This window comes from Phoenix dactylifera, unplaced genomic scaffold (genome assembly GCF_009389715.1).
Source record: "Phoenix dactylifera cultivar Barhee BC4 unplaced genomic scaffold, palm_55x_up_171113_PBpolish2nd_filt_p 000521F, whole genome shotgun sequence".
NCBI classification, from domain to species: Eukaryota; Viridiplantae; Streptophyta; class Magnoliopsida; order Arecales; family Arecaceae; genus Phoenix; species Phoenix dactylifera.
Genome location: NW_024067932.1, coordinates 254,402 through 278,686, shown reverse-complemented (window position 1 = coordinate 278,686; position 24,285 = coordinate 254,402). Strand labels below are relative to the sequence as shown.

General features: G+C 41.8%; 1 protein-coding gene and 1 pseudogene across 6 annotated transcripts; both read left to right on the top strand.

Annotated features, from left to right (window-relative positions):
* Window positions 1–643: 643 nt before the first annotated feature.
* Window positions 644–3,207, top strand: LOC120106297 (ribosomal biogenesis protein LAS1L-like). 6 transcript variants are annotated; one of them, XM_039119278.1, is made up of 4 exons: window positions 645–789; window positions 1,930–2,210; window positions 2,449–2,744; window positions 2,890–3,207. In XM_039119278.1, coding segments are annotated over exons 2-4 (393 nt in total). In that variant the 5' UTR covers window positions 645–789; window positions 1,930–2,114; the 3' UTR covers window positions 2,891–3,207. The 6 variants fall into 6 exon arrangements, 4 of the variants coding, with proteins under 4 accessions (XP_038975206.1, XP_038975205.1, XP_038975204.1 ...); XM_039119277.1 differs by having other exon boundaries at window positions 1,927–2,210; XR_005508481.1 differs by lacking the exon at window positions 1,930–2,210 and having other exon boundaries at window positions 644–789; window positions 2,415–2,744.
* A 14,892-nt stretch (window positions 3,208–18,099) lies between these two features.
* On the top strand, window positions 18,100–22,731 carry LOC103696808 (annotated as a pseudogene).
* Window positions 22,732–24,285: the final 1,554 nt, after the last annotated feature.

Below are 24,285 nucleotides of genomic sequence, written 5' to 3'. Positions count from 1 at the left end.
GGCGGCTTTTTCCGATGAAAAAATTGGGCAGAAAGTTTGAGTTTTTTAGTGACCAAACTTTTGGTAGTGGAAGGTTCCCGTAAAACCAAAAGATGTTGTATTAGCCCCTGTAAGATGCTAATTTCTAAGTTCAAAAAAAAAAAAACTGCTTATTTTCAAACAGTGCCGTTTAACACCTTAATTCACTTAGGCATATCCTCGTCTCTTCGACTGAATCTCAATCCCACAACTTTTCTTCATACTTAAATTCTTTTTTATTTTTATTATTATAATATAATTTTAAAAGTTCGAGCTCGGTGCTTGACTCCTTGTCAAATAAATATACGGATCGACATGATACGCGGCATGCGGACGTGGGAACGGAAATCCGCTAAGAAATATATGGAATTCTTGGACATCTTACGGGCAGGATTGAAAATCCGCTTAGAAATAAATTTGCACGCATCCTTGTTAGTTACTGAATGACTGTCCTACACCAACTAAATGCATATTTGATCACGGAAAATCAAAACCAAGTTGGCGCAAGTCCAGTATTTCATGCGGACTGGAGGTAAATTTTTGGCGACTAAATTTTGATCCCTAAAGGTTTACCTTCGGCAACTAAAAAAAATTTAGCCGAGAAAAGTATGGAGACGTGTGAGAAACCAAATAAACCCTAATTTTCTATTCTTCTATTCCGCTTTAACTCCTTGCCTTCACCCGCACGTCGCCTTCACCGAACTTCGCCCTCGCCCGTTCGCCCGTTTGCCATTCGCTCATCTCTTCGGCATCCACAGCAAGCGTCCCAAGGTACGTTCTGGAACTTGATTTAGCAGAGGCCGGGAGGGAGAGGGAGAGGGAGAGGTGGCCGGGGGTTGTCGGGGGTCGTCGGAAATTTGGAGGCGAGGTGGCCAGAAACCCAGGAATTTAGCAGAGGCCGCGGCCGGGAGGGAGAGGGAGAGGGAGAGGGAGAGGTGACCGGGGGTCGTCGGGGGTTGTCGGGAAATTTGGGGGCGAGGCGGCCAGAAACCCGGGAATTTAGCAGAGGCCGCTGCCGGGAGGGAGAGGGAGAGGGGAGAGGGAGAGGTGGCCGGGGGTCGTCGGGGGTTGTCGGGAAATTTGGAGGCGAGGCGGGAGAAGAAGAAGAAGAGGAGGGCTCCTCCTCCTTCGCTGCCGCCGCAGCCACCGCGGAGGGCTCCTCCTCCTTCGCTGCCGCCGCAGCACTGCGGAGGGCTTCTCGTCAGGGCAGCAGGGAGAGATAGCGAGGAGGCGAAGGGGATTTGGGGCAAGGGCTTTCTCTTGGGCCGGCAGGGAGAGAGAGCGACGAGGGATTTGGGGATATTAGTTTTGTTTTGGGTGGAGAGAAACAGAGGAGAGAAAGATAGGGGGATTGGAGATGGACTTCACTTTGGTTTTGGTCTTGGTTTTCCTTCCCTCACGTCACTCCTGATCCAGCTGGGCCATCGGGAAGAAAGATAGGGGGATTGGAGATGGACTTCTTAGAGGGTGGAGATTCTTTTGTTGAAGGGTTGCCGTGCTGTGGTGTAACTTGGGTATCGAAGAGGAGATGGGAGATGGGGGGAGATGGGAGATGGTGGGATGGAACTTCTTTTAAACTAAATATTTTTTCATGCTTCTATTCAAGGATTATATTTTTTCATGCTTCTATTCAAGGATTATATTAAACTGAAGACTTGTCTATCTTTGTTAGATTCATGCATCTTTGTTGAAATAGTATACTTGACAGCTATCTATTTTCATATCATTTTTTTAACTATTTTGTACTTATTAAAATTTATTATTATTATTATTATTATAAAAAAATGTCTCATTCACTTAGGCTCCCAAATATATTGGGCCGCTTCTGGTTTTGTGTTTTTTTTTTACGTTCTCTTTGTCTATCACTAGCAGGTTTGTCTTATGGCCTAAAGTATTTAAGTATTTTAGTAGGTTCATCATCAAAGCGCGTGCGGGGTAAGACAGTTGGGAAAGGAATTGATAAGCTCATTGCCCAGAATGGCAGAGAAAAGCTCTCTGTTCCAATACTTGATGAGTGGAATGCTTTGTGTGGTATTAATGCCCCAAAGGTAGCCAATCATAATATTTTCTTTAGATTTTTAATTTGTATTTTTTTGATGGTGAGATCAAAAGCTGGCAAAAAGAATAGGAAAAAGCTTGAGTATAATCATTATTCAGGATCTCGGTCATTTGTTGCAACAATGACTATACAGGTAATATGTTTTTGAATACGTACTGACTATATTTTTAGTGAACTGCCTGTGAAACAGTCTATGGGATAGTTTTGGCTATTGTAAAATAGACAATTTGCTGCAAGTATATTTTTGGAATCCTTTTATGCAAGTAGATCTGACAGTTATTCTAGTTTTCTTATTATGTAGTGGCTATATGCTAATCTAAATTACACTTTGCAGCAGGAGTTTAATGGTTCTGAAAACCTTGAATTTACAGAATTCTTCATCTTCTTCCACACCTAGTCGTGTGTCACAAGACCATATTGGAGAGTTGCAGAAACTTAAAGCTGAGATGGAGGAGATGAAGATGGAGCGTGAGGAGTTGCGGAGGCAATTGGAGCAGGAGAGGAGAGAGCATGAGGAGGAAAAGAAAGAACGAGAGGAAGAACAGAAGCAAATTGCACATCTTACAAGTTTGGTGACAGAGTTCTTAAAGGAAAAGACTCAAACGCACAAGTCATCTATCCATCATGATGGGGCCATGTATTCAACTGGTGGTACAAATACTCGTTGGTATGTATTCTCATTTATATTACGTAGGTTATTTAGAGATTTGGACCAAATTAAGCGAAATGTCATTGTGAACTTATACTTGAATTTTAAGTTTATTATTTTTCACATGTGGTTATTAATTATGTATTCTTTTTTGCTTTCTCAGATATATGGTGGAGTTATGAGCATGTAAAATCTAGTTTCTGGTATATGGATAGCTTTTGTTCAGATGATTATGGTGGAGTTGTCTACAAGCAGAATTCAGTTTTTGGTATAAGATTATTTTTGTCTACATGATGGTTGTTTGGATGAATAGCAAGATCAGATATTTTGGGATTTTTAATTTACATTTTGATGTGTTTGGTGATGATTATCACCTTAACATATGGTATGGATGAAACATTTTGATGTATGGTTAATAGGTATGCTTGACTTTAGACTTATAGATGATGATATTTATAATGAATGATTATGGATTCTCCAACATTGTGTATACTTCTATTTGGATGAGCAAATGTATTGTGCAATATGGATATTGGATAGGCTGTGTTGGTTGTACAGGATTTGGAACAAGCCCAAAAATAAATATTAAGCTTATAATTTGAATTGTTAATTAAATACAGGTTAATACTTTATGCCACCAAAAAATATTTGTTGCCAATGCATTCCAATACATTCTGCGACTAAACTATTAGCGGGGGAAGATAGATATTCAGTGACCATTTTTTTTTGTAACGGAGTATAAACCTTCCACGACCAGCTATTTGGTCAGCGTTGAAATTAGCGACAACAGATTTGGTCGCTGATAATTTTCTTTGGCAACCAAACGTTGGTCGTTGTTGGTGTACCTTAGGGGACCACACAATATTGATCGCCAAAACCTTTCAGTGACTAGGGTTCGGCAACGAAGGATATGCTAGTCGCGGAAAGATTTCGGCGACCAAATATGGCTATTCGGCAACTAGAATCTTAGTCGCTGAATATGTATTTTCTTGTAGTGAATGCATGAATTCTGTGTTCAAACAATGTTTGGTTCTCATTTGACAAAATCTCCCCATGATCTTTTCAATTTAAAAAAGAAATTCCACTTGCATTTTTTGAAAAAATAAGGGATTATAGGACCGAGAAGGTTTACCTAGCTAGAATGATATTTTCTAGCCTAACTGATCAAAAATCAAGCTTATCTCCCGCAAGCCAATTTCCTTAGGCAGCCTTCCCTTTCCCTCGGTCAGTTCCCACCTTCAAATGATGGAGAACATTTGGAAATGGGGCTCTTTTACTCCCGAGTGATATTGGCGATATCTCTCAATTTAGGTCCAGCTCAAGTTATTTTTGGGCCAAGCTGACCATGATCTGCTTCGAAGCCTCTCATTTGAGGTTAATTTGAGTGACTCTGGGGGTGTTTTCCCAAACTTATGCTCCCTTGTACTGCTAAGGGAAAGGAAATGTAATCAATTGGTGTTTCAGGTCTTGATTTCAACTTATTCTTTTCCTCCTTCGGATCACATTAAGCTCAAGAATTGCTTGTACGGTTGTACCCATTTCATTGTCCATCTTGGTGATTGCACGACATTTTCCAGCTCTATTCAAATGTTCATATGTTGTGGTAGGATGTGATTTGAGAAGCTGGTTAATTTCACTAATTACGATAGCAATATTTAAAACTGGAGACAAATAATAAATGTACCAATAGATCATTGAAATGGTAGCATCAATGTATAGTTCTCCATAAACCCCATTCAATTCAACATCAGTTCTAATGGAAGTGACAGAGCATGAGGGACCTAAAGGGTCACCTGTAGGGCTCCATGGAATCCACCATGACAGCAATTTTGTTCATAAATCAATTAAATATGTTATTAAACTCATAATGCATAAACCCACTTAAAGAACTCTCAAGCCAATCAAAAGATTTGTCAAACATATCTGGATGAAAAATATACAAACTATGACTCTTAATTGGACTCAAAAATCATGAGCAACACTTCCTAGTTTAACTCAAAACTCTACTCTAATCCCTTACTGAAACATAACTATTATTATTATGATTGTAACATACTTATTTCATTATTATTTTATTGTAATGATTTTTATTATAATCTATATATAATTGATGTAGTTAGAGGATCTTATGTCTCCCAACTATCTGAACAAAAAGGATACAACCAATCCATAAAAGAGATCTCTTCAGAACAATCCATATGATGGAAGACCAGCAAAACTCAAAAAGCGCAGTTGCACTGAAAGATATGCCAGGAAAGCCTGAAAGAAGATATCTCAAACCTCATATGAAGATCAATTGGTAGGATGGAACATATTCTGGGAGGCTGCCAGACCTCTAATACGTGGTTCACAAGTGTCCAGTGGAGCTAAATTTTGAGGATTTAATTAAGCAATGGTGAAAAGAGCAGCTTTGCACATCGAGAAGCAAGAGACAATAGGTTATTTCCAGACCTACTGTAGAAGCCATGTATAGCCCATGTAGCTTGTGAAGAAATGTGGTTGAAGAGTTGGATTCAAGAGATGGTTTTGTGATTGATGGTTTCTGTGAAGATGCACTGTAATACCTGAAACCACAATCCACTGGTTTGTGAGGAAAGCATATGTTTGGAGGTTGACTGTTTATTTGATAAAGCAAGCTCATAATATAGCTCGGACATTTTCTTCATAAAACTGTATGCCTGGCAGAGAGTGGATGATAAGCACCAAAACGAGGGTAGTATGCAGGAACTAATAGCGAAATGCATGCACAAGTCATTTACATACTTCAACTGCACGGACTCCCTACTGCATTAATTGCAGGTGAAATTGGAGCAGATGTCTGAAATTATTGCAAGTGGATCTGTAAAATTTTACCTAATGGTACTAAAATTAAACTGCCACATTAAAATATAATTAATTAATCCGGCATTGAAAGTTGGGCAAGATGAGACTGTTGAATGGATTTGAATATGAATATAATCATATCCAGACTCCGTTGGCTAATGACCAGTTCTATCATGCTACATATTTGTATAAATATCATTTATTCATTCTTAAATGGAAACCATCAGATTAAGAAAATCAATATGATAGTTGTAGAAGTGATGCTGTATTTAGTTCCTACTAGGTGCGAAAAAGATAGAATCCATACATGTGAGCCTTGTAAATTCAATAGATACAATAGCATAAATTTGTTTCTTTTGAAACCAATGCTTCGTTTTATATATTGAAGGTGTTCAGATGCATAATATCAAGCGAAACCATACTTTTGGGAGCTTCGTTAATGGATCAGGATCTGAGCCAGAATCCTATTAGAAATGCGAGAAACCAGGCGTACCCAGTTTGGTTTCACATCTTTCTTGCCTGATTCTTGTAAGCTGCCAGTTATTCCAGAAGCTTTTCGAAAGATCTATAAGCTTCTAGCAGGATCTGAATTCAGTTTATCCCAACTGAATTCAGTTCATTTCAAACTGTTGTAACTGTTTCCAGTTAATCAACAGTTGAACTTTGGCTAATTAGCTATAAATACATATATTGTAAAGTCTTGATGTAATGAATAAGATGATATTCAAACTCTTCTCCCAGTTCACTGTCTTCTGAATATTTCATTGTATCAGCATAGTTTCAGTGCCGTGCCAGTAATTTCTAGGAATGTATCAGCTACAGTAAATTCAATACATCTTCTTCAAATCTCTTCATGGTATCAGAGCAGGGGTCCAGATCAACTCGTCATGATCCACTAGTTCATTAAGATCTACTAATAAGATCAAAAGATCTTAAGGTGTGATTTTTTTTTTTTCATGTCCTTGAGGTCGGATGACATTGTAGTACTACTCCCTCCTCTTGAGAGTGATTCTATGGCATCACCTGCATCAGTGAATCATCCCAGATCCGATGAAGCATTCCAGTCTTCTGCAGATCAGGTTATATCTCCCAAACTTAAATTCTTGACTTCAAGGATTCAATCCCTTATACCCAATCAACTTACCACTGAAAATTATCTTGTCTGGAAATCCCAAATCACTCGAGTGTTCAAAGCAAGTGGATTTTTTGGGTTTCTAGATGGTTCATCAACTTGTCAACAATCTTCATCTAGTTCTGAATTTGATGCTTGGTTTTTGACCGATCAGTTCTTAGCTGTGGCTTTGAATTCAACCATTTCTTCTTCTATATTACCCTATGTGATTAATCTTGAGCATTGCTATCAAATTTGGGCTGCATTGGACTGTCGTTTAAATTCCTCAACTAGATCTCATGTCATTCAATTAAAGAATGAGCTTCACAATATTCGGAAGCAAGATCTATCAATGCAGCAGTATTTAAATGAAATCAAGACTAAGGTAGATGCTCTTGCAGCAGCTGGATCCAAGTTAGATACGGAGGATGTGGTGCTATATGTTTTGAATGGACTTCCAGCTGCTTATGATTCCTTTTCTACTGCCATTAGAACTCGGTCATCAGCTATTTCTTTGGATGAACTCTATGCTCTGTTAAGTAGTGAAGAGATTATCTTGACTAACAAGGACAAACAACAGTCCTCTGTCGACTCTGCTTTTGCACTATTTTCAATTCGTGGCAGAGGTCGTGGGCGTTTTTCCTTCACCAACCGAGGACGAGGCAGGTCAAGAACATCCGGATGGCCTTTTCCAGGTCGAAATAGAGATCAGCGAAATTTCTTGGAATGTCAAATTTGTAGTAAACGAGGTCATTCTGCTGTAAACTGTTGGCACAGGATGGATGCCAATTACAGTAGCCCAGGTTGGCCACGCATGGATTCTTCTTCCAATGTATCATCAGCAACTCCTCCTCAGGCTTTTCCAGCAAATTCAACTTCTCAAGCTTCATCTGGAGGTTCTTCTACATCAACAAGAACTGGGGATTGGATCATTGACAGTGGCGCTACGGCACATATGACACCTGAGCAATCAGTTCTTCATCACCCTATTTCCTACAGTGGGTCTGAACAAGTAGCACTTGGGAATGGAGCTTCTATTCCTATTCATCATCTGGGTTCTGGTATCCTTCCTACACCATCTCATTCCTTCAAACTGTCTCATCTTCTTCATGCTCCACAAATCTCTCATAATCTCTTATCAGTCTATAAACTAGCAGCTGACAATCACTGTGTGCTTATTTTTGATTCGGATGGTTGTACTATTAAGGACAAGTACACCAACAAGACTTTGTTTTAGGGACGTTGCAGTGAAGGACTTTATAGAATTCCTTTCACCTTTGTTCCATCATCGGTCTCAGCTTCTTCAGCTCCAAATGCATTCTTTGCTTCAAACCCGTCTTCCTCCATTTGGCATCAGCGACTTGGACATCCGGCTGCCTCTGTGCTTTCCACATTGTCTACCCATATTCAGCCATTTTCTTCTTCAACTTCTTCGTCTGTCTGTCCAACCTGCAGCATGGCAAAGAGTCATAAGCTTCCTTTCAAATCAAGTACCACAGCATCAACAAAGCCTCTAGAACTCATACATTCTGACGTTTGGGGACCGTCACCTGTTGCATCTTCAGGGGGTATTCGTTACTATGTGCTCTTTGTTGATGATTTTACTCGTTTTTGTTGGGTTTATCCTCTTCGATGTAAGTCGGATGTCTTTCAGCAATTCTTGCAATTCAAATCCATAGTTGAAAATCAGTTTTCCTCTACTATTAAAGTGTTTCGGTCTGATGGAGGGGGTGAGTTTAACAATGCAAGATTTCAAAGTCTTTTTTCCCAAGCTGGTATTGTACATCAAATGTCCTCACCATATACTCCTGAACAAAATGGCATGGCTGAGAGAAAGCATCGCCATCTCTTGGAAGTTGTTCGCAGTCTTCTTATTCATGCCTCTCTTCCTTCAAAATTCTGGGTTGAAGCACTTTTGACTGCCACTTATCTTATCAATCGTCTGCCTACACCACTATTGAAGAACAAATCTCCTTTTGAACTTTTGTTTCCACGTGTTCCTGACTACAGTTTTTTAAAAGTATTTGGATGCCAATGTTTTCCTTGGCTTCGGCCACAAGCATTGAATAAATTCTCTCCACGATCTACTCCGTGTGTTTTCATTGGCTATTCTACACAACATAAAGGATATCGATGTTTTAACTTGCAATCAGGGAAAGTTTTCATTTCTCGGCATGTTGAATTTCATGAGGCTGTGTTTCCATTTTCTCAACAGACTTCACTTTCCTCGTCTCAGACCACATCTCTTCCTTATTCTGTTTTTATTCCATTCTCACATTCTTCCGAATCATCTTCAAAGTCTTCTACTTTACATCCCACAACACCTTCACAGACATCTTCTGTTCTTGTTCCTGCTTCCCAGTCTTCTTCTTCTACTTCACTATCATCTTCTCCTTTACTGCCTTCTTCTCCAAAGCCTGCTCGCCACCCTATGGTCACTCGTTTTCAGACTGGTTCCCTTAAACCTCGGCGCATTTTGTCTTTACTTAGCACTGCACCTATTCCAGCTGAGCCCTCTTGCTATTCTACTGCTATTGCTGATCCTCGTTGGCGTGCTGCCATGTCACAAGAATTCAGTGCTTTAATTGATCAGCAAACCTGGGAGTTGGTTCCTAGGTGTTCTTCACAACATGTTCTTGGCTGTCGTTGGATTTTTCGGATCAAACGGCATTCTGATGGTTCCTTGGCCCGATACAAAGCCCGTGTTGTGGCACAAGGATTTAAACAAGAATATGGAGTTGATTTCACAGAAACCTTCAGTCCTGTGGCCAAGTTTCGAACAATTCGAGTATTTCTTTCTCTTGCATTAACTTCCGGCTGGGATATTCGTCAATTGGATGTTTCAAATGCTTTTTTGCATGGTAAACTGGATGATCAAGTGTTTATGGAACAGCCCAAGGGTTTTGTTGATCCTCAGTATCCGGATCATGTTTGTCGTCTTAAGAAGGCGATCTATGGTTTAAAGCAAGCCCCACGCCAATGGTTTGCTACGTTCACTAGTTTTCTCATTGAGCAGGGTTTTCAGAGCAGTTCAGCTGATCCTTCTCTTTTGTTTTTCAAACGTGATGGTGTTGTTCTATATCTCTTGGTTTATGTCGATGATATTCTGCTTACTGGTAACAATACCAGTGCTATGTCTTCTCTTTTTCTTCAGCTGCAAGGTAGATTCAAAATGAAAGATCTTGGTTCCTGTTCTCATTTCCTGGGCATCACAACAACCTTTACTGCTAATGGTGTTTATCTTAGTCAGGCTACCTATGCAACTGCTTTATTAAACCGGGCTGGGATGCTGACTTGCAAGCCAGTTTCTTCTCCGCTGCCACTTAAGCTTGAAGCCTTCTGTCAGCCTGATGTTCTGTTTCATTCCCCTGAGTTGTATCGAAGTTTGGCAGGTTCTCTTCAATATTTAACAGTCACTCGTCCTGACATTTCCTATGCTGTCAATTACCTATGCCAGTTCATGCATTCTCCAAAGATCTCTCATTTTCCGCTGCTAAAGAGGGTGCTTCGGTATATTAAAGGAACCTTGCATCATTCTCTTCATTTTCAGTCTGGTCCTCTGGTTCTCTCTGCATTTTGTGATTCAGACTGGGCTGGCGATTCAATTGATCGTCGTTCTACCTCCGGTTTTTGTATCTTTTTGGGCTCTAATTTGATTTCTTGGTGTGCCAAGAAACAGCCGACTGTTGCTCGCTCGTCTACTGAGGCTGAGTACAGGGCCTTGGCTCTCACTGCTTCTGAGTTAATTTGGCTACGTCGACTACTTCGTGAGCTTGGCATTTCAATTGATACACCTACTGAGATTTATTGTGACAACATTTCTGCCATTGCTCTTGCTTCAAATCCTGTATTTCATGCAAGAACGAAGCATATCGAAGTCGACTATCATTTTATCAGGGAGAAGGTGCTTTCCAAAGAACTTCATATTGCTCATGTCTCTAGTGCTGATCAAACGGCAGATATTTTCACCAAATCCCTCACTGCTAGAAGGCATTCGCTCCTCTGTTCCAAGCTGCAGGTCTCTTCCCTACCTTCAGCTTGAAGGGGAGTGTAAGCTGCCAGTTATTCCAGAAGCTTTTCGAAAGATCTATAAGCTTCTAGCAGGATCTGAATTCAGTTTATCCCAACTGAATTCAGTTCATTTCAAACTGTTGTAACTGTTTCCAGTTAATCAACAGTTGAACTTTGGCTAATTAGCTATAAATACATACATTGTAAAGTCTTGATGTAATGAATAAGATGATATTCAAACTCTTCTCCCAGTTCACTGTCTTCTGAATATTTCATTGTATCAGCATAGTTTCAGTGCCGTGCCAGTAATTTCTAGGAATGTATCAGCTACAGTAAATTCAATACATCTTCTTCAAATCTCTTCAATTCTGACCTGCATATATCTCCTCTCCTCCCCGCCACCCATCCATTCCCTCATCTTTCCTCTTCATATTTTTCCTTTCTTTAATTTTTGGTTCTCTTATTCCCTATTATATTGCATCAAGTTGTTTGTGGCCATTAAGGGATCTCAAGTTGGTGGCATGGACCTTGAGTCAACCAGCGATCTCACTAATTTTATTTGGAATTGGAGCTCCAGATTCTTGCCTCGCTGATGTGTGAAACTTTAGGTTTAAGACATATCGATGCCACTTTTTCACCAGAAGTTCTGTGAGGTTTCATTTTCGATTCTTGATGAATGACTTCTCAGAAAGCAATAGGCTTCAACGAGCTTGCGTTTCTGTTTCTTATTGAATGGGTTGCATGTTTTGTCCAATACCTACGAGCAAAATACAATATATTTTTTAAAGTTCAGATATAAGCTCGTCAATCCTTAAATTATTGATCAATTGTCTGTATCCTTGGATTCTATAGTTCAGCCATAATCAGGAAGACAGTTTATTGACTGTGAGAGTAGCCATCAGAAATATTGGTTTCTATCTTCTATTTTATGATAATTATGATATCATTAACTGAGAAAACTAGATACTTATGCTCATGTTCTGAAACACATGATTAAGACACTTACCTAATTAGTGAGGACCACTGCATTTGCAAGTTCTTTATACAGATAAGTAATATGTAGTGTGGGACTCAACAGACAGCATTTTCCTGTGCCTTTGTTAACCGTTCTATCATTGCATTCCTGTCCGATCCAAAGTCCTGCTTTTCAAAAACGATATTTATGCTGTCACTAATTGCAGAATTTAACATAGATTTAGTGAAAAGAATCGTTTATTCTTGCAAGTAATTTAAGAATTGAAACAAAATTTGAAATGTCTTCTCCATGGAGTGAGATTCATTCTTTTCTTCAGTTTCAGCAGATCCAGCAGTCTTTGATTCTTTAACACTTGATTGCTGTTGATTGTCAAAATGGAGTTGTGTCGGCCAAAGGCCACTCTATATGTTAGTCCTAGATTCACCATCAATGTCTTAGAATGAAACAAATCATGAACTTGGGGAGTTCAGAAAACCGACAAGTCGGCCTCTATCGGTTGTCCATAATATTCTGTAGTTTTCTCAATGGAACCTACTACCTGTCACGATTATAAACTATTTCCTTCATGTCTTCCTTTATTATGAGGAATGGTATTGTCTCGCATGCATTACTTCACATCTTCTATGTTGCTTGAGATGAAAAATGATGTATATTGTTTTAGCTGTTTCTTCTACAATCAGCTCTATGTATCATTCTCAATTACCATTCAAGCATATGCTAGAGATGCATTTTCTGCATTCATCATCCTGCGTAAGATATATGTGGTTGTGTTAATCATGTTACGTATCTTTTAATTTCAACTTGTAAGCAAGAATATAGATAAACTTCCGTGGAAACTATTATCTTTTAGCAGTTCCATTAAATTTTGTGCAGTGAGAGGAAGCTGAACAACTTCAAGCTTTCTGCATGTGAACACTGCAGTGGTGGTAGATGTACACATTTGCCTTCCAGTTTACTTCATCATTGTCCCCGGTTGCTTATTGCCACTGCATAGTCTCCATGTTACAACCTTATCATGTTCTGATGCATCAATCTTTTTTGCAGTAGCTTTAAATTAACTTCAGTTAGCTGAATTTTTGGAGTCTCAATGCACTGTAGCTAGCTGAGCACAGCGTCTAAAAGTTTATTTGGAAAAGGTTGAAGGCCCGCTGATCCTTGTCTATCGGGAGACTGCCTGCCACCACCATGTCAAACACCAGAAAACTGATGTTGACACCATTCTTTTTTTGCTGTATGGGGTTAGCAACATTTAGCCATCTCGTTAGGCCTTTTCGTATCTTTTACATCTATCATTAACTTGCACTCTTTATAATTCTTTGTACGTTTATTAGGTGAGTAGGAGACCTTTGGCCCACTGGAAACAACGTAACTTAACCTTCGCATCTCAAGATCAAGATTTATTATTAACTTGCACTCTTTATAATTCCCTGTACGTTTATTAGGTGAGTAGGAGAACTTTGGCCCACTGGAAACAACGTAAATTAACCTTCGCATCTCAAGATCAAGATAGCCGCATGGGTGCATCCCCCAAAGCACGGTGCTGGATAGCCTCTTCTTCAAGAATGTCGAGGTCACAAGCAAGAGCGTATAGTCTCAGTCCAAGTAAAGAATAAGGTGCTCATGTTGGGGAAAGAAAGGGACTTGATCTCATCGAAGCCTTACTGGTTGTGACATTCATCTGAGAAGTGCAGCCCATGGCGCAGACAATTGAGGATTGAACTCAAGGTGCAATGGAGCTAAGCCATCTCCAGTTGCTAGAGGCTTAAGCTCGGCTCGATTCAAGATACTTAGGCTTCAAATTCAAGCCAAGATCAATCAAGTCTTAATATCCAATCTTGAATTTGACTCAATAAAAAAAAAAGCAATATTTGAGATCGATTTGACTCAATTCGGATATCAACCGAGCCGTACTTGAGCTTGAGCTTGAATTTGAACCTTGGTTATAATTAGAAAATATAGTTAAAAGTTAGAAATTCGGTCAGATTAAAAAATATAAATATTATATTTTTAAAATATTAAATAATAATATATATTATAAATAAAATATAATGTTATTAAAAATATATATACTCGATTAGACTTATGAGTTTTCGAGTTTACTATTTGAGCTCAGCTCGAAAAATTATTTAAACTATTTGAGCTCGACTCAAATTTGGTAATAGTCAAATCGAGTTGAGCTCGGATTCGAGTAAAAATCGAGTAGGTTGCAAGCTCCTTAGCTTATTGCACTCCTAATTGAAACATAGCTACGTTGAAGGATAAAAGTTTTTGGAAACCCAACCAACAATTTCTAAGGAGAATGGGATATATCTCTGTCACAACGAAACCTCAACATTCTTAATGGTGGTTATGAAATGTTTATGATGGGTGAGCAATTAGTTTAAAATTGACAAAGTTAAGACCTTTCTCCTAATAGAAATATAAGATTATAGCCATCTTTTCTATTGTGTAGGTAAAAACTTGGAAAAAATTATTGAGACACTTTTTTAAGTTTGGACCAGTTACACTTAAACTCCCAAAGTTCAAAAAATTTCAATTAACCACCAAAACTTTGTTTTAGTTGCAATATAGCCCCATTGTCTATGTAGATCCTAACATTATTAACGAAATGAGAAAAAGACCAAAATATTCTTAATTCAGAGTGGCTAGATTGTGACGTTCATGCAATCTCAAAGCGCTCCATCTTCTATAATTTATTCACCTGCACAGATCTTAAAATGCTCCACCCTCTATCATTTTCGCACCTGTACAAATCTTAAAAGAGCTCTATCCTTTATCATTCATCCTTCTGCACAGATCTCAAAATACTCCATCCTCTATCATCTATCTAATTGCACAGATCTCAAAGCGCTACATCCTTTTATTATTCATCCACTTGCATAGATCTCAAAGCACTCTATTTGTCATCCAGTTGTCCGCACAAATTTCAAAGTGCTCATTCCTCTATCATCCATCTGCTTGCACAAATTTTAAAACATTCTATCCTCTATCATTTATTCACCTATACTGATCTTAAAGCACTGCATCCTTTATCATCCGTCCACCCTACACAGATCTCAAGACTCTTCATCCTATCTTATCCATCCACCTGTAATCTCAAAACACACTATCCTCAGTCATTCATCCACCTGCGTAAATCTCAAAGCACTCTATCATCTATCATCCATCCACCGGCACAGATCTCAAGTGCTCATCCTCTATCATCCATCAATCTTCTGTACAGATCTCAAAGTGTTCCATCCTCTGCCATCCATCCACCTACACAGATCTATCATCTATCTGATTGCACAGATCTCAGAGAGCGCATCCTCCATCATTCAATCCACGTGCACGGATCTCAAAGTAATCCATGCTCTGTTATTTGTCTACTTGTACAAATCTCAATGTGCTCCATCCTTTATCATCCACTACTTACATAAATCCCAAGGTACTCTATCCTCTATCATCAATCTAACTAACATATCTCAAAAGGACTCGATCTTCTATCATTCGTCCAGCTACACAGATCTCAAAACGCTCTATCATCTAACATTCATTCACCTTTACAGATCTCAAAATACTTTATTTTTTGTCATCCATCCACCTACACAGATCTCCATAATTCATCTAATTGTGCAGATTCAAAATACTTTCTTTCAATTTACTCCAAAACAAGAGTCTCTTGTAAAGTTAGTAAAAGGAGCAATCCTGAAATTTTACCAAAAATTTAATTATCGACCATCCTCATGCCATGATATTTTGTAATGGCGATCGATAGTGTGGCCACTTGAATAAATTTAAAGTTTTTGACAGATGATTGATAGTTTTTAAATTTTTAAGGCCAACCACTTGCCAATAGATGTATTCATAATTTTTTCCTAAAAACTTTTTAATTTGAACACTTTTGCAGGGTGTATCATAGGGATGATCATTTCTTTTGTCAAAATGCCATCAATTGACCAAGTATAATTAAACGAAAATCTCAGCTTAACCTGAAACACAGAGCCCAATCTTTTCCGAAGCAAACAAAAATGACGTTCCCTAGTTCTCGCAGTTCTCAAGGTAAAGCAAATGGCCGGGGAATGAGAGGCCCTCACCCCCTTTACTTTATGGTTGTTTGAGACCCTTGTTTCTTTAATGATCCATCTCTCTCCTATCCGTATCACATGCCGTGGTTGTCAGGCCACACCTTTAAGCGAGTTGACGAGTCTTTCTTCCTTTGGTTATGACGAGTCTTTCTTCCTTTGGTTACCATGAGAGAGAGAAGTCGATTCAACTTTCCCACCAACAGCTTTTGGCTGGGGATATGATTTCCTTTTCTTGATACGTGGTTTCTGCTCGTAGGCCCTGCTCTCCTGCTTCCCGTTTCACGCACCCAAGCAGAGGCCTACTTTTCCCCTTTTCTCCCCTCCCACTTCCCCCCCCCCCCCGCGCTCAGTTTTTGCTGTTTAGGGAAACCAATTGATTCAGGGCCTATTGTTGTGGAGCATCGAAAAGCCTCCTACCCTCCGTATCCTTCTCTCTGCTGAGCTATTTTAACGGAGAGGTAAAAAGAAAAAAAAAATAAAGAAATCATGAGATCATCTATCAGTAGGTCTCAATGCACCTGCTTACTTGTATCAACATGCAAGGTGAGCATAGATGGAAATTATGGTTAGCTAATTTCCCTCTCCAGATCTGCTAAATAATTTAACGGACCTTGCTGATGTCATCATTCTCTTACCCATTTGAGTTTTAAAATATCTTAGCTGATTTGGGGCAAGGTTAAAAGGACCATATTAGTCTTAAAAATTAAGATAAAGTTAGCTAATTTTTCATACTTTAGTCTTAAAAAATCAATTAAGATAGTATAAGATCTAGATAGGTTAGAGAGTTACGGCTCCATTAGCTTATTTAATCAAAAGATATGGTGTAGAAAGTTGTGTTACACACCTAGTAAAGTTAGATGGAAATCTGTAAATTACCCCAAACTTCGAAAGAGGTCAATATATTTTACCCAAGATTATATATATATATATATATATACGAATTTGGTGATGAAATAGAAAATTTTAGGAGGCATGATAAGGGAGGGAATAAGTTGGTGACCACACACCCTATCTTAATTAAAATGAAAAGATCTTCGTATCCTACTTTTCTCTTCTTTGGCCGTGTGGGTCATCCACATTCCTAAACAAAGCTAGGCTAAGCTCAGACCCACTTACACCTAACACTAATGGTGACCGTGTAATCACGTTTAGATCGCTGCACTTTAAGTGCCAAATGACATGTGGACGTACGCATACGTTCCCAAGTAAAGCACCAGCCACCGCATTGAGCGAATCGTTCTAAAAAAAAAAAAGGTGCATGAATGGACTAAAGGAGATTATATTAGATCATTTTCTAAAACAAAGAATAAAAAACTACCATCTTAACACGTTTACTATCCTTTAATAAATGTATTCGTTTGTACACAGAAGGTGAGTGGTGTCCAAATACGTCTCCATACAACCCATCCCCCTAAAAATGGTGTAATGCTGATGTATGACAGGTAATTATTTGATCCTATGTGCTAAAATTCAATCCTTCATAATTGTATTAGTGGGGCCGGACCTATGCACCAACTAGGTATTTGATTAACCATTGCCCAAATACTGTACTTAATTTCAAACCAAATGGCCCACAGCTAGGCGAGATTTACATTCCCAGCATAAGTACAAATAAGTGAGTACAAACATAGCACAAGACATGGTATCAAATATATTCATATCTATATTTATTTTATTTGTCGAATATGAATATTAGTTAGATGCTAAAATTTATATATTTTTTTTAAATAAATACGGATAGAAATCAGATACTGAAAATATAGATATAAATATGGATACAAGTTGAATAATTAAACTTTATGTCCATACAATCAAAAATATTATTAAGTGAATACTGATATTACTAAGTGAATCAGTATTCATATTAAAGATATTGATATTAGTTGGACACTTAATTTTTTATTTATATTTGTATAGTTTTGGATATCAAAATAGATTTTGATAAATATTATATGATTCACTTTCATCTCTATTTTAGATAGTTTTTTGGTTAGAAAAATATGTGTAGGTTTGGATTAGCCACAAGAGGCCTGGGTGGGTGATAGGTGCAAATTATGTCTATCCAAGGATCCTCCATAGCTAGTGTCATGCGCAAATTATGTTGAGCCCCAAACTAAGGTTGCAACAAGCTTACCACTCCTAATGTTCTTACAGTCCTATTGAATGTAGAGCTCATATATAGCACCAAATAACTATGATATTTCTTTTAATACTTGTACTATATATATATAAATGTACTGTATCTAAGATTAAATAATTATATTATTAGGCATTCTTCCAAGGTGCGGTCAACCCAGCACAGAGACCAGAGAAGGAAAAGATAGCTACAATTCCTTAAATTCCTAGGCTGCCCTTCCACTTTCCCTCTCTTTCCCATCCCTCTTTTTCTCTCGCTTTCCATCCTTTTCCCCTTGTCATTCCATCTACTCCCTTCCTGCCCCTACTGCAGCAAAAGAATTAGGCACAATAAGAAGAAGCCCCAAAAAGCCAGAATTATTTTGGACCCCAATTCCCCACATCCAAAGCCCACAAGAAACGGAGGCTGGTTGGCAAGGAGCAAGGCTTGGGAGAGCGAAAAGGAGAAGCGGACTGAGAAGGCAAGGAGAGGCTGAGGGGGAGAAATAAGGGATAAAAATAAAAAAATTTGACAACAACGTCTCGCTTTCCAAATCTTGTGCTCTCTCTATCCATCGTTTCCAAAACCCAAAACCCATCAGGACCAAAGCGAGGAGCGGACCGGCGCCGGAAGCCCCGCGGGATCGCCGGTTCGTGGCATGGACGGTGGAGACGCCCAGAAATTCCGGCTCCCGCCGGCGGATTCCTCTGGTTAAATGCCCGGCCATCGCAGCCTCCACCGCCGCGGCACCCGACCCCGCAGAAGACGACGATGGAAGACGCCAGATAACGACGATAGATAGATACCAATATCGCAAGAGTAAGCAAATAATACTAGTTTGGAATCCCTTCCTTGGAGCATAAGCAGTTGGAGCAGTGCAAAGAGTTTGTGCGAGATTTGGATTGGGGGATAAAGTGGGAGGATTTGTTCTTGTTGTTTTTGGTACTGCTCATGGCAACGGCGAATGCCTCCGCTTCGGCGGGCAGCGGCAGCGGCGGTGATGGACCCGCCCGCGGCGGCGGATGACGCGACGGCGAAGGCGGTGCACAAGAGGTACGAGGGGCTGGTGACGGTGCGGACCAAGGCGATCAAGGGGAAGGGGGCGTGGTACTGGGCCCACCTGGAGCCCATCCTGATCCAGAGCGCCGACACCGGCCTCCCGAAGGCCGTCAAGCTCCCGCTGCTCCCTCTGCGACGCCAGCTTCTCCGCCTCCAACCCCTCCCGCACCGCCTCCGAGCACCTCAAGCGCGGCACCTGCCCCAATTTCACCTCCCCTTCCTCCTCCAACCCCGCCCTCCCATCCCCGCCCCCTAGGCCCATCTCCTCCATCGCCCCCTGCTCCTCCGCCGCCCACTCCCACCACAGCAGCCGCAAGCGTTCCTCCGCCGCCAACCCGCCCCCCTCCTCCTACCACCACCACCATGCTTCCTCACTCGCCCTCATCGACCCCTCCCGCTTCTCCTCCTCCCCCACCGCCGCCTCCGCCGGCGGCGACGTCGGGTACCCATCCTCCACCACCCCGCCGCTGCATTACCACCACCACCTTGTGCTCTCCGGCGGGAAGGAGGACCTGGGAGCTTTGGCGATGCTGGAGGACAGCGTGAAGAAGCTCAAGAGCCCCAAGACCCTCCCCGGCCCGGCTCTCACCAAGGCCCAGGTCGACTCCGCCCTCTCCCTCCTCCCGACTGGTTCTACGAGTCCTGCGGCGCCGTCTCCCTCTCCTCCGCAGAGCCCCCAAGTTCCGCTCCTTCCTCCACCAGGTCGGCCTCCCCCCTCTCTCCCGCCGCGACCTCGCCGGCCCCCGCCTCGACGCCCGCTTCGACGAGGCCCGCGCCGATGCCGACGCCCGCATCCGCGACGCCCTCTTCTTCCAGCTCTCCTCCGACGGCTGGCGCCAACGCGACCGCCACCCGCCACCTCCGACGCCCTCGTTAGCCTCGCCGTCAACCTCCCCAACGGCACCTCGGTCTTCCACCGCGCCGTCCTCTTCCCACGGCGGCGCCCCCTCCAAGTACGCCGAGGAGGTCCTCTGGGACACCGTCGCCGACGTCTGTGGCAGGCCGTCCAGCGCTGCGCCGGCATCGTCGCCGACCGCCTTCAAGTCCAAGGCGCTGCGCCACCTCGAGACCCAGCACCATTGGATGGTCAACCTCTATTGCCAGCTCCAGGGCTTCCACAGCCTCATCAAGGACTTTCGCCCGCGACCTCCCCCTCTTCACTCCGTCGCCATCAACTGCTGCAAGCTCGCCCACCTTCTTCAACACCAACAAGCAGGCCCGGGCATCTTCCACAAGTACCAGCTCCAGGAGACCGCCACGCCCGCACTCCTCCGGGTCCCGCCGTCCTTCGACCCTTCGGCCGATAAGAGCAGCCATGGCAGGGAGATTGTACGTAACTTCCGCGCCCGTCGTCGCGATGCTGGAGGACATCATGACCGCCGCCCGGGCGCTCCAGTTGGCGGTCCTCGACGAGTCCTACAAGCTCGACTGCCTCGACCGACTCGACGGCGAGAGAATTGGGGAGATGATCCGGGACATGGGATTCTGGGGCGATGTGGATGCAGTCTACTCGCTCGTCAAGTTGGTCAAGGACATGGTTCAAGAAATGGAGACCGAGCGGCCGCTGGTCGGGCAATGCCTGCCGCTGTGGGATGACCTGAGGGCCAAGGTGAAGGACTGGTGCAACAAATTCAGTATCGAGGAAGGGCCGGTGAAGAAGGTGGTCGAGAGAAGGTTCGATAAGACTACCACCCGGCTTGGTCGGCGCATTCATATTGGATCCATTGTATTTGATAAAGGACTCCAGTGGGAAGTACCTCCCGCCATTCAAGTGCTTGACCCCCGGACCAGGAGAAGGATGTGGACAGCTCATCACGCGGATGTTTCCCGCGAGGAAAGCCCACATTGCATTGATGGAGCTCATGAAGTGGAGGGCAGAGGGGGTTGGATCCTCTCTACGCACAGGCGTGCAGGTGAGAAGCTCGACCCGATGACAGGGAAGATGAGGATTGCGAACCCACAGAGCAGCCGGCTTGTGTGGGAGACGTACCTCAGTGAGTTCAAATCACTAGGGAAGGTGGCGGTGCGGCTCATCTTCCTTCATGCTACCTCCGTGGATTCAAGGGCAACCTGTCGCTGCTGCGATGCGTGCGCGCGCATGGCCGTTCGAGGGCCTGGGATGGACCGAGCCCAGAAGCTGGTCTTTGTGGCAGCCCATGCAAAACTAGAAAGGAGGGATTTTTCGAATGAGGAGGAGAAGGATGCAGAGCCTCTTCGATGATGGGGAGGAAGATGTGCTAAACGAGCCACCTTTATGGATGCCTCATCAGTGTAACATTTTTATTTGATTTTTTTTCCCATTTTGCTGCTTTTGTAGAATTGGATTTGTAGGAATTGCCATAATTTTTTCTACAAAGTCTTCGATGTGTCCATGTTGTTTGTCTTAGTTGCTTGAGATTTTGGCAAGAAAGGTGTTGAGGGGATGAGAAAGGACATGATTGATTTGCTAAAAGATCAGCAAATCTCTTGGCTGGGCATATGCATGATATTGTGAGGGTCATCGAGTTGCAGATAGAAAGGAAAGTCTTCTTGTTTATAACATAGAATTAACGAGGCAACAAAAACAGGAAGAATCGATGTAACATATTGGTTGTTGAAAATAATATTGATATGAAGTTGGAAGCAACAGGCCTCAGATTATTCTTCTCATTTATTCTTCTTGCTTCCTTGCCTCACTGTGATACCTTGTGGATTCCTTATAGTCATGTTTTCTTCAGCATATATGATGTTCATCATATGTTGAACTGATTGATTCGAGAACTATCTTGTCATCTTCAAGCAAATGATCTTTCTATTTCATTAATATATTTCTCCGTTGAGCTTTCTTAATATTTGTGCGACCTGAGACTAAGTAACATTGGCATGCTCGATTCAAATATATAAAGCGCTCCACAGACAATGGGAATTCGTATCTTTTTGGTTGTATTTCCTGTTCTGTGTGTGGCTAACACTGTTTGTTTAAAACTGTGTTAGTCAAGATTTGTTTCTTAGCCTGCTGTTTAACTGCATTTTCGCCAGATAGATTCTGTCAAGGCCAAAACTACCGTACTGCTCATGTTCTTCGACTTCTGCACTGCTGGTTCCGGTTTGGATGACTTCCATGTGGTTAGCAATGATCATCCTTACTGATTGAGCAAAAGACCTTGGTATATCAGTGCTCTTCTTGGATTAATGTGCATTCTATGAGCTCTGGTGATCATGTGGCTATTTTTCTTGTCACAGGAATCGATAGTCCCCAGCTCTAATGGCGGTGGACAAGTGATGATCGCCATGCCCATTCAAGTGGCCAATTTGACAATACCGATCAGAGTTGGAATTAAGCAGAGGAGCATCAAGACAGCAAAAACTTGGGTTGCATAAATCTCTCTCCATTGTGGCTGTCATTCGATTCTCCTAGACTACTGCATGATCTGAATCAATCTTCAATTCAGAAGTACAGAGGATGCTCTCCTTGTTAATTTGAATGTGGATTCAGAACTGCACTGTCCAAGAATCTATGCTTTCAGATTCCTCGCTAAAAATGGATACTTATGCTTTGTGAGTTTGGGCATAACTGTTTGGCTGCTGCCCGTCGACTGCCCATATCGCCTTCAACCGTGATTTTATGGAATGTGACAGTCCCAGTAGAAATTTACTTCGGAAGTCTTGATCACCATCTGCATGGCCCCCCATTTACTCTAGTCTGCAATGAAGAATGCTCTGAAGGATTTCACTTCTCAGATCCTCTACTTACTTAATTCTCTAATTTAATTGTATTGTCTCAGTATTGGGACTGTAATGGGTGTATGGAAAGCTACAGAGCTTACATATTTGATGCTAGCCTTAGATTTCCAATTCTCTGATCACCTGATGTTATGAGAGTGTTGGTAACGCGACAAGCTGCGGCAGTGCAATGGTGTAGTAGGCTATGAAAGCCCTCAAGACCAGGCATGTAGCTTGAAACGCAAGTTGCTATAAGGACACGAGTTTGGCATTGAGTTGAGACACCTGAATCAAGGAATTATTTTTATTTTTCCTGGTTGGATGGCAACCAGGGCTCCTTTTCTTGTCTTCTTCCCTTTTCTACTCTTGGGAAGGGAGAAGGCCCACTCTGTACGCAGTGGACGTCAATCTCGCGGCCGTCATGGTCGAAGAAAGAAAAAAGCTCACTCCCCAGGCCTTTCTCTCCGTCATATCTGGGTACTTCTTTTCTAAACATTACTAAAACCCTTGACGTCTCAAAGCTTCTCTCGGCTTTTCCCTCTCCCACCATCATCTCGCAAGCTCGTGAACCCTAACTCCCTCCCGCTGTCGGTCAAGATACGAAGACAAGAATGCTCAATTATCATGAATTGCTTGCTATCCAATAGTATGCTATAAGTTATATAAATAAACGTAACTTCAATATAGATAACAACTCTATTAGTATTACAAGTGGTTACATACAATACCGTACATGCATATGATCACATGCAAGCCTACATTATACTACAGACCATATACATCCATGCAAGCGGGAGTGAGTGGGACCAAGAGTGTGCGTAATATCAAATCGGTTTTCGTAATGATTATTATAATGTGCCCATATTTATTTTAACCATGGGGAAAGTATAACCTTTTCAGTGGTAGTGAGGGGATGTGTGGAGAATAGAAACGGGTCTTTTTGAAAAGCGCCTACCACACTACTCCTCACTGGTCTAGAATGGCTGGGCACCATCTCTTTCTGTGGGAAAGGTTTTGATTCCTATTATGAAACCCATCCTTCTCCTCTCATTTCAATAGTAACTATGATGGATCCTTTATCAGGAGATAGACCTATCATCATCCATGGGAAACCCAGACACAACCCAGCGCCAACCAGAAAAGGGTGTCCCTTTTCCCTGATGAGGGGTAATTGAATCTTAATTATATAGAGAGAGAGGAAGGGGCTATCCTTCCCTCCCTTTTTAAAGCTCAATTTAAACTCAAGCAAAGCGTACAAATGACTTCAAAATGAATAAATAGACGGTGGCAAATATAACTCTCCCTTCAAAGTAGTGCAATTCCTGGGATGCCCCTGGTGGAGAGAGCGACAGCATCTCCTGTCGCAAGGGGCTTTGCACAGCTCACCAACTCAATTTACTTTCTCCTCCTCTTTTTCTCGGAACAGGTGCGTATGGGAAGCGAGAGATCCCTTTCCTCCCACAAGATCATGTCATTGTAAAAGTAAGGGAGGGAGGGAGAGAGGGAGGAGAGAGAGAGAGAGAGAGAGAGAGAGAGAGGGGGAAGTGTAGTAGTATGATGCTTAGTATCGGACGACACACACGAGAATCTTAACCACTTGGATGGCCCCCTTCTTTGCCTTTTCCTGCCAACACTGGTCATTTTTTTCTTTCCTTTTGACCTTTTGGTTTCTTTCTCTCTTCCGTGTTGGTCAT